The following is a 13,253-nucleotide window of genomic DNA, read 5'->3' as shown; positions in this document are numbered from 1 at the left end:
CTATAGCTCTTCCGAATCCAAGTCAGTCTTCCCTCCACCTAGTGCACACTGCTTTGACTCTCTAATCAAGGCCGATGCGTTGAGTTGAACGAGGCTGCCGTTGTCCAAGTAGTCGTTCACCGTGATACCAACACCAAGGAAGAACTGCACCCCATAACCCGGTTGCCCAAACCACGGCCTGATAGGTCCAGCCTGAACGGTGAATGATTTGGTCACGTTGTACACGTGATAGTTGTTAGGAAACTCTTGGTTCTGCCCAGTGATCAGATTCCCAGGGTGGAGAGATCTTTGCGAGAAGGGAGCTGTAGCAGGGGAGATATAACGTCCTGGGCAACATGTCAGTATCTAATCCTATGATATACCGTCTCGTAGGAATTACCTGTCGGTTCTCCAAACCTGTCAACCAGCGTTCCTGGCGTGAGATTCACGTTTGCCTTGATCGGGCGTTCGTCATCATCCAGCTCAAACCCATTCTTCAACGGATATATCCAGCCAATTGGCTTTTTACCGTCGGATCTAGTCGTGTTATCCCACCACTTCTCGAGGAATTCATTTGGAGTCAAGCCTCCAAAACGGTCATAGCCGCTGATATATGTGCTGAGGGGGAGCTTTGTGGGGAGGTCTGTAGGCCCTAGACGTTCATCGCCACAGATGTAAATGTGTCTGAGGTTGTCGTTCTTGCGAACATTCTTCCCTGAGCAATCGCATTCTTTGCTCGCAATGTCCTCTTGAGGTATGTACAAAGCGAGGCCAGTGGCCAAAAGTGATGAGAGGAGAAATGATTTGAAGATCATGGTGACGTTGAGAGCATCAGGCGGACTTCCAAAGACTTGACTAGTTGAGGACCAGGTGCCGGGTTCTGTATATTTATATTGCTGCTTCAAACGATGGCGCTTTTCCCATTCCAATCTCATGGCCCAATGATTTGCTCGTTAAATTAACATCTTTCCCGATCAGCTTCAGATTATTCGAACTAGAGATACCACTAGTGTCTTGTGCCCTGAGCTTCAACCATTTTGGGGAGTGACCCGGTCAATAGATTCAGAAGCTGAGACAAAATTGGGAACCAGGCAGCCTCAGAAGTCAATAGCGTTTCGGGGGTCAGCTGTGGCTTTCTTCCAGCATTCTCTCTCCAGATTACCGGTTCCAAAATTGATCACCCGTGGATCGATTGGTCGGGCCCGTCAGCGGACGCGCCCCGTTTTAGTTATGATTCGGTGAATGGTACGGGCCGCTCCCCAGGAAATCGATAGCTTCAAATTACCCTGGTCAAAATACGGCCCAGTGGCTGGCTGAGATGCAAAAGTGGCTGGCGGTGAATGCCCCCTTTGCTCGGACTCTCCGTAGGCGATTTTTCTTCTGTCCTCTGGCGTTATTTCATTCATGTCTTAACAGATTTAATAAAATCGCCATTTGGTTTTGGTATCAGATGGTCGCAGGAATTTGACGAGCGATGGTGGCAATGAACTGGGTTGATTGGCTTCACCTCCAGCTCAGGATCTGTCCGCCGTCAATTCCCTCTCCTCTCTTCTTGAGTGAGGATGACACAGCCTCCAATAATTCTCACCTTATAGGCTATTGAGGAGAACAGGCCAGAACTTTGAGGCCCGACTGGTCCAGTCCAGTCCAGATGCAGGGTGCTCAATCAATCGAGTGGTTTAGTTGACCGGGGTGTCAGTATTAGGGCTACTGCGCCACTGGAAGGAACCGCTAGAGCCCCCGCCCTTACCGACTTCCAGTATGGAGCGAGTCCCGGTGAGTCGGGGGTTGCAAAGTCACTCCGAGATCATGCTTCTAGTCTGCGCTTAATTTTTTGCGATAATGCAGATGGAGGGAATTCAATGCTATTAATGCTCGTGTCCAAACTGTCAATCTTATCGCACCTTGTTCATTCAATCCAATGCCCGCCCGCTATTCCCTTGCATGATGCTCTGGCATCTCATACACCGCCGAATCGTGGTGGCTCAGTTCAGCTGGTCGTCCTTGGCCGGTCATCTCTGAGGGCTCGACATGCTCATTTTCCCGGGGTAAGTCCTCCTTGAACACCGATAAGCGCGGTTCTAGAGGGCTTCCTCCCACTTCCACTATACCCGAGACCTTCTCCTGCTGAGCGCGTTCTCTACGTCGCTTCATCCATAGCCAAGTAAGAACGCCGATCAGTAGCGCGCCAACTCCAATACCGACTCCAACACCAATACCAGCCTTGGCTCCCGAGCTCAGGCCTTTGGACTCCACAGGTTCAGGCTCTGGCTCTTGTGCTGGTCTATCCTTGGGCTTCTTGTCATCGGTTCCGTTTGTCGGGAGCTTTTCTGGCAGTGCTTCTGCATCAACCCAGTCGCCGTCGTAGTCCTTGAATGCCTGCACGATCGTCTCGTTGGCCCAGTAGTATAGCCAAGCCTTGCCCTCGCTCTGTTGAGAGACTACGGCTAGCCCGGAACTCGCGTTATCGGCGACAGGCCAGGCGCGCTCTGTTTGGTTTGAGCCAAGCTGCCAACCATTCTTCGTCGACTTGACTTCGTGTATCATCTTATCGTTGCCGATATAGAAGACACTCCGTGTTCGCGATCGGTCCACTGCTGCGCCAATGGCTTCGAGGGAAGAGTTCCAAGCAGGAAGAGAGAAGTCAGCTTCGTCTTCCAAGTTCCAGTACATATCCGAGGGCAGCGTGTTGTTAGTGTAGGGTCCGAGGAACGTGTTCGGGAACGCGTCTACTACTTGTCAGCGAATGCTTCAGCTAGTACTACCAGCGCGATGGACATACCTAGTGTCCAGAGGCCAGACTTATCCAGGCGCGACAGCTCGACATTGTCAGAGTCTTTGGGGAAAGGCACAGTAATGTTCTTCAAGTCATGTATCGTTGACCCTAAGGCCATGCCTCCGGCAGTATCCTGTGAGATAGCGCCACCATCATTCCATCCGTCATCATCAGTATACCACAGCATCTTGACTCTCCTGTCTTCGTCATGATAAAATAGTCGATATCCATCTTTCTCTCCGAGGTTCACGATTGAGAGGCCTGTTTCGTTGTGGATGGAGTCGACACCCGCAGCCGCCGAGATTTGGAACTCGCGGTCACGTATAAGCTTCCCCGTGGTCATGTTACAGATGTACTTCCCCTGCACGATGGTATTATCTTCGGTCTGCCAGAAGACTTGCGCCTGGACATGCTGTAAGCTTTATACCCCGATCAGTTTGGAGAGATACCACCTACAGTGATAAAATTCACGTCCCCCCAGCCTACAGCTGTAAGCGCAGTGCCATTGCGCGGTGTTTCTCTTGCGTCGAGGATTTTCGGCTTTTCGAGTGGGAAGATTGGGATATCCTTGCTATTGCAGGTACTGTAGAGAAGCTTCCCCGTAGTAGGGTCTTGCGCGCCAACCTGTATGGTGAGGTCGGTGAAAAAAGCGTACAGAGCGGAACCGTAGGTGGCATGAACCAAGGCCAGTAATACCAACCACGACAGCATGGTTGTCTCAATGTTGAACAATGATATTGTTTCAGAAAATGGAGCCTGCAAGGAATGTCGACGCAACGAAACGACGTGATAGAGGGTTGGGAGCATTAAATTGGAAAGAAGCAGCTGTACAGCAAGGTTTGGACCGGGGAGCCTCATTTTACCCCTCAAGAGCTCAATTGACTGCAGGGTGATATGGCTGCGGTAATGTGAGAAAGCCACAGCACCAGACGGGACGCTTGCAGGAAGCAGCTTGATGCCGGTGAGGGATGATCACTCTGGCTGGCAAGCAGCTGAGACACACTCACAATCTTCCAAGGTGCCTAGAATAGCTCCCCACCGCTTTGAATGGGAACAGGCTCAACGACGGCTCTCAGCCCCCAATCCTGTCAAATTGGGATCGTGTCACACAATCGTTGGGGCTGTTTGGTGTGTCTTGAAGATTGCTTAAGTTGTCACTTACGCATACATTCTGGATGCTACTAATATCCTGCAGCAGGTCGGTGCGTTGTGCAACACCATAAAGGCTGTATGGACAAGTCTCGCCAGCCATGGCCAACTTGTTGTAAATGAAGTGGGCTGCGAAACTTATGCATCTACACATCTTCTCATTCTGCTAAAGAAGAAATTTGTGTGAGACAGATCGCAATTACGACCATTGAAAGACGAGGGTTTCTCGAACAGCCAATGGTTTGGGAAACTTTGAAGTTGCGTCTCGCCCCCTTCATCAGCATACATCGGAAGTGGTCTTGGGGGCCAAATATTCATGCACGTTGAGGCTGAAGCTGTCGGCTGGGCTAGCTCTTCTTCTGGACCTCATCGATGCATCGCTATTTTCGGATGACACAATAGCTTTGTCAAGTCACAACCGACATTCAGACCCCTTGGACAAATAGAGAAAGGAGTAGTCGATGCGTCCCGAATGTAACGATGTAGAGCGAGCCTCAAAGCTTTCATTTTCGTTGCATTTGTCGTCCAACGACATAGCCTACAGATTGGCAGAATGTGTCTGAGGTATTATCAATCAAATGCTTATCTCAGAGCCTGATTGCCAAGACTGATCGCATTGGACAAGTCAAGCCTACACATGCACGGCCTGGCTCTCACCAACAACATTCTACCACGATCAAGCCAATTCATCCTGATTGGTACTCATCTCAGCCGCAAATATGCAGTCAGCATTATTTATTGCCAATCGTAAAACCCCGCTATGATATCTCCCTGCCACCTAAAGAATGGTGCAGCGATGTTCCCTCTCCCGGATTAACTCCTGCTGCAGGGCTTCATATTCTCCATCACTGTACTCAGAGTCGGTATATTCAGAGTCCGACTTGCCCATGATAGATGAGTCATCACCATAGCCTGAATCGCTAAAGTCATCAAGAACAGACTCTTCGTAAGAATTGCCGCTGCAGATGGTTAATCATGGGTCGCGAATAGGATTGGGGCTACTGACCTGACCAGCCCTGCCATGACTCTCCAATCCGATGGAAGGTTCTCTTTAACACTGACAGCTTGCGCAGACCTCCGTAAATCTCTCCAGAATCTGTCCATACTTGGTCTTGTGAAGTAGCTCCATGATGCAACATCCTGCGATCAAAGTCAGTGCCTGTAGAAACACCTGAAGGAAGGACTGGGTGAGAAGGCTTACCAGATTTGTGCACATGTGGATAAAAGCGACAACAAATGATATCCACCTCTTCGTCTTGACGGGGCCTCTCAAACCCGGACCTCCTCGAAATTCGATGCTACCAGAGCCGCTCCCAAAGACGTTGTCAAAATTCCAAAGAACATATCTTTCCTGCTTGGGCTCTGGGCCAGACTGCATGAGGTCTCTGATGTCTTCTTCATTAACATCATCTTCGAGCGCATCCCATAGTTCTCTGAGTGCTGCTTCTTCGTGAAAGCTTGACATAAGGTCATATAATGGCCCGGAACGAAGCGTATTAGGTCTGCAGTATTTGTTGTTCTGACGATGGTAGGGAAGTAGCCGAATGACCAGAGGCTCATAGTAGACGACACCAAATGCAATATTGCGAAGTTGGTTCAGGTCAAATTCCATTTCTGGTGATGGTGACACATGAACATGGCTTCCGCAAGCAATGGATGACTCTGGCATATGGAATACACGATCCCATGAGTTCCAGAGAGTGGTCACCTCGTTCTCCCAAGTGTAGTCAGTGGAGAATATAGGTGATACAGCCTCGAGCGGAACTATGAGCAGGTCCAAATATCAGTAGGCGATCAGAGTAAATTCATGACATACTCACTGCATGGATGTTCAGGATCCCCTAATGACCCGTCCTTTGTAATCCACCACTTATCGTAGTGTTCTGGACGCTTTCGATATCGCTGATTGAGCTTGTCTGCTTCTGCTTCGGCGCCATCATATCTCAATGATGTTGCCAACTCCTCATAGTAGACAGCACGCAATAGAGGGTGCCGTACTCGTTTGGGCTCGGCAATGAGCTCCAGTTCGACCCCAAAGTTGTATGAACCAAACGAAGACATGGTGGCTCACGTGAATCAAGTGGAAGATGACCGAGTCGCCCATCGCAAGCAATCGGGGAAGCCATATTCATAATCAACATATTAGTCGCAACATCAGAAATTGAGAGAGGCGATGAAAATGAATTAGGCTCTGAGATCGCATGTCAAAGTACGGGTTGATGCGTATCTATGGAAGTACACAATCAGGCTCGCACTGTCTAAGAGGGTTGCATCCTCATCCATCATCCCAGTTTGTTTGAGCCTTGTATTACCACACTTTTATGATTGCAAACGCCCGCATAACGAGAGACTTTTCTGATAGAAACCTTCTTTTTACATATGTAGCAGCTGGACACCCTCTAGCGCCGGATTTGGAATCTCATGCTTACCTAGACGTGGCTTTGACTGCTTGACGCGCAGATAAGAATTACAAACGTGAAGACGAGAGCATCGCAACCATCACCCAAGGTTGCATGGCAGCGAGCATGACCAAGGAAATTAATCAGCTCATTGAGAAAGCCACCATAAATTGCATCGCTCGTCGCAGCCTAACGCATGCAAACTATTGACCATCAAATGTCAGGTTCCAACGGAAATCCTTCACTCCAACTCGCATAGAACTCTAGCAATTCACTCTGCCAATCACTGGGTATCAGCCCCGAAAACGACTCGACCAGGGTACTGCGTTGCGTGCATGCACATTCACGCCATGCCGGATTTACCGGCGCAGCTCTACTTTGCCTATGGCAGCAACCTTTGGCTGCAGCAAATGGCTAGCCGCTGCCCCGAAAGTTACTACGTTGGCAGGGCGGTTCTGATGGATCATCGATGGCAGATCAACAGTCGAGGCTTCGCGAATGTGATTCCTTGCAGCGGCTACAATGTGCACGGATTGGTCTACCAAGTCAGCGTCGACGATGAAGCTCGCCTTGACAGAAACGAAGGCGTCCATTCCGGCGCTTACACCAAGTCATACCATAGCGTCGTGCTACATGAAGCGGTGGAAGACCTCCAACTTCCAACGCGATACCTTGTCCAAGATGGTGGGCTAGATAAGGCTGTCAACGCGGTGCGGTCAGGATCGCGATCCCATGAGCCCGAGCAGCAAGGCAGAATCAGAAGCAACGTGTTGGTATATCTTAGTAGTCGTTACTCTCAGTGGGGGACGGCACGGGATGAATACGTTGACCGCATGAACTGCGGCATAAGGGATGGTGTCACTCTGGGTATCCCGAGTGACTTCTTCGAGAACACGGTCCGACCGTCCATCCCACTGAGGTCAGTCTCAAGAAGGTCCCCTAGGGAAGGTCAAACAAGAAGACAAGCGCGCCAAAGTGGCCATCGCAGAGCCAGTTCAGATCCTGAAGAGCCTCATCGAAGAAGGCGGCGGAGCTCATCTCCACAACGCAGAACATGGGGCAGTGCATTTCAGCGCCAAGGCTCAACCTTGGGACGTGGCATACGTACTTCTCAGAGGGTTTCAAGACCATTTTCACAATCAACCTCCTGGACGTGGGGGTGGTGATGGAGCTGTCTCATGTCCGGCCTGTCGTATCTACTTCAGCCTACCAGAACTTTTGATTTATCATGCGTATGTACCCAAGCAGAAATAGTTTTCAACCCCGCTGCCCCTGTCAATGTGAGCCGTAACAAGCTGCTAATCAGCCGCATGCAAGCCAGGTCTTAGGTTGCCCAGTGCGGCTGCTCGATGGCTGAGTCACAGTTGATGCAATTGTCTTAGCTTCAATATGCAACGACCCTGATTAGGTTTCCCCATTGGGCATATGGATGCATTTCCGAATATGAACTTCATTAAAGACAAGCATGTAGGGTATAGATGTTATATTTCATACATATGAGTCACCGTGACACTGGTCTCCCGAGCCTGATTTGTCTGAAACACCTTCCAATCCTGGTAAATGATGGCTGCTAAACGTGCGATTATGACTGGTCTCCATCCTTCAAGCTGGGGGTTCTCACCCAAACTAAGAGATCTAAGCCGAGTATCACTGCGAGTATACGAGGACTTGTCCGAAATCATGGCAGCTCAAAGCGGTGGAGCCTGCATGATTGCCAAGTGCCTTTTTGAGTGTCTTACAGAGGTGATCGGTTGACTAGCCGACTGCCAGTTTTAAGTCAACAGCACAGGTTAAGTATTCTGTGGTTTGTTTTATTTAGCAAGCTCACGAAGGCCAACTCCCTACGAATATTGGCCGGATACTTGGTCACGGGTGAATCAGGTACAACCGGCTTACAAAGTGGCATGAAGTCAAAGTAACAAATTGATTGACCGCCTCCTAAAGTAAAATGGAAACATGAATGACTAAAACTGTCTCTCATCTCTGTGATTCGTTCAAGACCTTCCAGTCCTCTGGCAAGGAGTTTCTCAAGGACAGCTGACTAGCGGCTTTCTTGATGGCAGTGTATAAACCTTCCGGTGTCCACGACTCCAGAGTGGAAACATTGGGGTTCGCGATGTTATTCTTGATGAGTTATTAGAGAAAAGCGTTGAAACATAGTTGACAGAACGTACCATGTTGAGTAGAGCTTGGATCAAGGCAATCGTGAAAGCAATCCATCGTTTGGTTCTGATCTCTCCCCTCAGGCACCTCCCTCCTCTAAACTCAATGGTTCCAGAGCTCCCAGGAACGATGTTGTCGAAATTCCACAGAACGTACCTATCATTCTGCATGATGTTCTTCAAGGCCGTGGTGCTCTTTGCACTCTTGATGAGCTCCGCTATGGCGTTGTAGTTGCCGTTGCAGCGCATCAGTTGCGTCGAGTTCAGAGTATTCTGCTTGCAGTATCGATTGTTGGCTCGTTCTCGCATGAGAAGCTGTAGAATGAGATTCTCGTAGTAGACGACGCCGAAAGCAATCTTCTTGACTTGGGGAAGTGAGAAGGTCTGATTGAGGCCCTTGGATACGTGGATGTGACTCCCGCAGAGAAGTGATCGATCGGGCATATGGAAAACAACACGCATTGCGGTCCAGAAGACGTCAATTTCATGTTCCCAATTTGCTCTCAAACTGAGGACAGGGGAGACAGCCTCCATTGGTACTAGACTCCGTCAACATGGACTGCGATCAGGATGGATACGCTTTCTTACTCTTGTCAGTATGAGACCCAAGGGACCCGTCTTTGGTGATCCACCACTTGTCGTAGTGTTCCGGTCTTTTGGTATAGCCTTGTTGCAGATCGTCGGCCTTGGCCTTTAGACCTCGCTTTCGGAGAGACGCAGCGAGCTTGCTATAGTACAAAGCATGCTTGGCGCTAAGTGGTGTTCGAACCTTGTGAGGTCCGACAATGACTTCAATCTCGATACCAAAATGATAATCAGCCATCTCTAGATAATATGAATCATGAAAGTAGAAATTTAGAGACCCTCGACAGGTGCTATGCACGAGCTGGCATCGTCGTCCGTTTCATGACTAGATATTTGACATTTCACCTCTCTCCAGCAAGACTCAGCCGCCTTCCCCTAGGTTTGGTGCCTTGACAGCAGTCATGCTCCCTGATGCTTACAGTGTCATCCATCGTAATTGATGGTGGCCTGGGCTGGCGGTCCGGAATTCCTTTTTCCATCATGGTACATCGAAAAGAGAAGTGGCAGAAAGTGCAGTTTCACATGGAAGTCAGACAGACAGCGTAACACAGAACGCTATTTCACCGGGCTTGATTGGCAGCCACCATCAGCCCGATTATGCAGTCATCATCACCAAATCGTATCATTAATCAGCCGCTGGGTCGGGCGGGCAAAAAGTGCAAGTCTTGTTGGTAGGTCCTAGAGGAACTTTGAAATGGGTTTTGTATTCTAAGAGCCGCATGGGAGTCATTGAATGATTGAAACGGTGTGGGTGGTGGCGATTTAGGCCAGATGCATATTGATGAGTCCTGTACCTCGATGTTCACAGTCAGAATTATACAGTGGTCGGAGTGCAGCCTGATTGAGGCTCTTTTGCCCTTATCAGGCTGTGAGTTCATGCGACCGGTCTGCCCCGCCATCCCATTTCCCAGACTCTCCCTCTTCTCGTATTCTGACCCTTCATCACCAAACAACATTTGTGTATCTACAGCTGAGAGTCATGTATGCCTTCAATCCGTCGGGTCCAACTTATGAGCAGTCTGCCACAGTTGACGCGCCCGGGTCAAGGATGATCAGAGCAGCCAGCACTCTATACTTTGCCTATGGGAGCAACTTGCACCTCGCGCAAATGGCCCATCGCTGTCCCGGAAGCGTTTTCAAAGGAAAGGCCACTCTCGAGTCTTATCGCTGGCAGATCAATGAGCGCGGTGTGGCCAACGTCGTTGAATCTGGAAGCGATCACTCAGTCGAGGGCCTTCTCTACATGATCGGCCCCAAGGATGAAAGGACCTTGGATCGCTCGGAAGGCGTGTCAAAAAGGTTCTACCAGAAGTATCTGATGAGAGTCTCTTTCGAACCTCATCAGCAATACGCGAACTTCAAGACTGGTAGATTATCCCACCTACTTGAGCAGTGCCGGGACTCGATGAGCGGCGATGGGACTCATTTTCCCACCAATGCCAATCGCAAAGTGAGATTCACACCACCTCAAATTGATCCTGTGTCCTACGTAGGCGACGAGGAGGGTTCAGGACGTCATGCGCGTACTGAGCTAGTCAAAGCATTGGTGTATGTTAGCGAGGACTACATTACCGATGGCTCCATCAGAGAGGAGTACATCGCGAGGATGCAAAACGCCGTCAACGATGCAGTATCACTGGGCGTTTCGAAATCATTTGTGAACAAATACATCGTCCCCTTTCTCGACTCCAAGCAAATTTGGCATTTTTCTGCGAGAAAGCCTACAGAGACCCATGATGAACAGCCCAGCAAGTTACTCGAACTGGAGTCTGAGCCAGAAGCTCAGGCTATCGTCAATGGAAAGCCGAATAAAGAGCAGCTCGGCGACATACCTCCAGCTGAGAATAATGTGGCGGACAATTCAGAACCGGCGGGTGATGAAAAGTCAATTGACGTGGATATGAACGAAGAAACGAACCAGGAAGGTAAGATCAACCTTGATCCCATATTTGATGTATTCGTCGCCCTAGTTGTCACCGTATGCCTGGGCTATCTGACTTTCTGGTAGCCCTATCTATGGAGCCTACAGTCAAGGAGGATGACCTGTCTGGGCATATCGATCTATCGAAGCTCAGAGCAGAGAACCGCGACGAAGATGGTCGTTCCAGTGGCATGTTCCCCAATAATTTGTTCGAGGCTGTTGACAAGGTGAACCATTCGGCCATCGATGGCAGTGGGAAGAATATTTACGTTGTCATTGTCAGACAGAAGGGCACAGAGGCTAATTCTGGCTTCAGCGTCTCAACAGCATCCAAGGGGGTTCAAGTGGCTAATGAGCTTGCTATGAAAGAGTTCAAAGAGCTATGTACACTGAACAGTACGCCAGTGGTGGAAGAAGAAGAGCCAGATGTCGTGGTTGTCAAGGAGGTCTCTCCTGGTGATCTGACCTGGAAGCTAGAAGAGGACGCATATCTTCATCTCAGTAGTGCAAGACCTGGGGAGGAGCCTTGGTTGATAGTATGGGTGGAGTCAAAACAGCTGATGGAGTGCCAATAGATATCGCGATGACGGAACATTAGTGCCAATACTCAAGATTGGGGCGAATGGTTTGTTCATAGCAAGCTAATCGGGCGCTCTTGTGCGGTAGTATTTCTTTCTATCACATTTGTACACCTTTAGCACTAGTAGCTCGTATCATACCACTTGAAATCAGCTCCCCAAAGATCCTGCTTCGTCAGAGCCTTATCCGATGGCGTGAAATACTTTCTCTGTGACGTATCGGCACCAGCACCGGTGTTTCCGAACTCTTGGAAGACACTAACAAAGTTAGCTCATGGTCGCTAATGGGATCCTTTTGTGAAGCGTGAACTCACGGTGTTGCGCCTTCGGCCATGGGTGAGTAACCCTCCGGTCTCACAACATTTGTCAGAGTGCTATACTGGTACATGACTCGTGCGTTGACTCTCCAAGGGCGTCCGAGGTAGACTTTGTTGGTTAGATCTTGTGTGCCGGTAGATGTAATCTATACTTTGTCAACCGTTGTTACTAGCATTGGGTACTGTCGCACTTACCGTGCTGTGATCGATGATGTAACGGGAGGTGTCCGTTGGCTCGGTTCGAGAGGATGCCGTTATATAACCCGGTCCATTGGAAGCAATAGTGGCTGTACCATATCAGAAACTGTTAGTAGGGAGAGATTGATCCTGTACTTACATTCTCCAATCCATGCATGACCGTTGCCAAAGATGTAATCAACCACACCTACAGTTGTCAGCCAGAATTCCCACATTAGTAACAGAAGACACAGTCATACCCTCGATGTAACAGTTCGAGTAATACATCCAGCCAGCTTTGACATAGAGAGTATCCTGGTACGATTTGAAGGAGCAGCCGTAAAACCCGGTTTTGTTACCATTTGCCGTCAACGCAACAGCCTTTCCAGTATTTAGTCTTTTCTTTACTCATAAAATGCGATTGAATTACCTGTCCAGCTGTATACCCGTTGACGAAGTCAATGTTGTACGCGGCGAAGTCGTTGGACCTGAGGTTTACGGTTGAGCTTGCGTCTAAAGAGCCCGCATCTTGTGAACCGAGGGTATTCTGAATAACTACAGTATTCTTCTTATAGCTTCCAGTACTGATACACTGTGTTAGTGAATTGGACGTGTCTGAATGGATATAGTCCTACTCGGCGGTTGCCCCATAGAGAGTCAAGGGTGCTTTGACCTTGATCTCGACTCGCTCATTGTAAGTTCCCGAGTTGAGGAAGATACAGGTAGGTGTAGTAGATGAGCCGATAGAGTTGACGGCAGCTTGTAAACTGGTGAACTCTGACGCACTAGCACCACTTGGTCTTACCACGATACAGTTCGCTGGGGCCACAGTGCGACTATTGTCCGCTCGGGTTGGAAGTCTGGCTGCTTCGACGGAAGATGGAACTTGACCGACAAAAAGGGCCAATTGGACTAAATGGAGAAAGCTCTTGGGGAACGGCATGATGACCTTGAGAATAAAGAACCTAGATGATTAAAAGGTTTCTGCGAGATGATGGCCTGGATATGGAAGGCATTGATCGTGTTTTCAGATGGACCTGATTACCAGCCGGATTAGCTTGGGTTATCCAGAAGCTTATCCCATTCATGGAAAATCACAGTTCAATATTAGGCTGAAATAGCCCGTTTAATATGTAACTAATCGGATCGTAAGGCAGACATTCGGCAAGTTTCTGCCGTTGAGTAACTATGCAAGAGTATCTGCATCATC

General features: G+C 49.2%; 7 protein-coding genes across 7 annotated transcripts; 2 read left to right on the top strand and 5 right to left on the bottom strand.

Annotated features, from left to right (window-relative positions):
* FMAN_13729 (uncharacterized protein) lies at positions 1–794 on the bottom strand (the record flags this gene model as incomplete). The annotated part of the gene is made up of 2 exons (XM_041833232.1): positions 1–326; positions 380–794. 2 exons carry the CDS (start codon positions 792–794, stop codon positions 1–3), a joined length of 741 nt encoding a protein of 246 aa, XP_041683616.1.
* A 1,117-nt stretch (positions 795–1,911) lies between these two features.
* FMAN_13728 (uncharacterized protein) lies at positions 1,912–3,466 on the bottom strand (the record flags this gene model as incomplete). The annotated part of the gene is made up of 3 exons (XM_041833231.1): positions 1,912–2,708; positions 2,762–3,158; positions 3,212–3,466. The coding sequence occupies 3 exons, from the start codon at positions 3,464–3,466 to the stop codon at positions 1,912–1,914; spliced, it is 1,449 nt and encodes a 482-aa protein (XP_041683615.1).
* Positions 3,467–4,682: 1,216 nt separating this feature from the next.
* On the bottom strand, positions 4,683–5,965 carry FMAN_13727 (uncharacterized protein; the record flags this gene model as incomplete). Its single annotated transcript, XM_041833229.1, has 4 exons — positions 4,683–4,863; positions 4,911–5,044; positions 5,106–5,668; positions 5,725–5,965. 4 exons carry the CDS (start codon positions 5,963–5,965, stop codon positions 4,683–4,685), a joined length of 1,119 nt encoding a protein of 372 aa, XP_041683614.1.
* A 688-nt stretch (positions 5,966–6,653) lies between these two features.
* FMAN_13726 (uncharacterized protein) lies at positions 6,654–7,469 on the top strand (the record flags this gene model as incomplete). The annotated part of the gene is made up of 1 exon (XM_041833228.1): positions 6,654–7,469. The coding sequence occupies one exon, from the start codon at positions 6,654–6,656 to the stop codon at positions 7,467–7,469; it is 816 nt and encodes a 271-aa protein (XP_041683613.1).
* An 811-nt stretch (positions 7,470–8,280) lies between these two features.
* On the bottom strand, positions 8,281–9,288 carry FMAN_13725 (uncharacterized protein; the record flags this gene model as incomplete). The annotated part of the gene is made up of 3 exons (XM_041833227.1): positions 8,281–8,427; positions 8,478–9,004; positions 9,054–9,288. The coding sequence occupies 3 exons, from the start codon at positions 9,286–9,288 to the stop codon at positions 8,281–8,283; spliced, it is 909 nt and encodes a 302-aa protein (XP_041683612.1).
* A 741-nt stretch (positions 9,289–10,029) lies between these two features.
* Positions 10,030–11,546, top strand: FMAN_13724 (uncharacterized protein; the record flags this gene model as incomplete). The annotated part of the gene is made up of 2 exons (XM_041833226.1): positions 10,030–10,975; positions 11,059–11,546. The coding sequence occupies 2 exons, from the start codon at positions 10,030–10,032 to the stop codon at positions 11,544–11,546; spliced, it is 1,434 nt and encodes a 477-aa protein (XP_041683611.1).
* A 125-nt stretch (positions 11,547–11,671) lies between these two features.
* Positions 11,672–12,986, bottom strand: FMAN_13723 (putative pectinesterase precursor; the record flags this gene model as incomplete). The annotated part of the gene is made up of 7 exons (XM_041833225.1): positions 11,672–11,807; positions 11,864–12,012; positions 12,062–12,153; positions 12,204–12,251; positions 12,304–12,424; positions 12,474–12,627; positions 12,679–12,986. The coding sequence occupies 7 exons, from the start codon at positions 12,984–12,986 to the stop codon at positions 11,672–11,674; spliced, it is 1,008 nt and encodes a 335-aa protein (XP_041683610.1).
* Positions 12,987–13,253: the final 267 nt, after the last annotated feature.

The sequence above is a fragment of the Fusarium mangiferae genome (genome assembly GCF_900044065.1).
Source record: "Fusarium mangiferae strain MRC7560 genome assembly, contig: FMAN_scaffold007, whole genome shotgun sequence".
NCBI lineage: Eukaryota > Fungi > Ascomycota > Sordariomycetes > Hypocreales > Nectriaceae > Fusarium > Fusarium mangiferae.
Note: the sequence above shows the minus strand (reverse complement) of the source record. Positions and strands in the feature narration are given on the sequence as shown.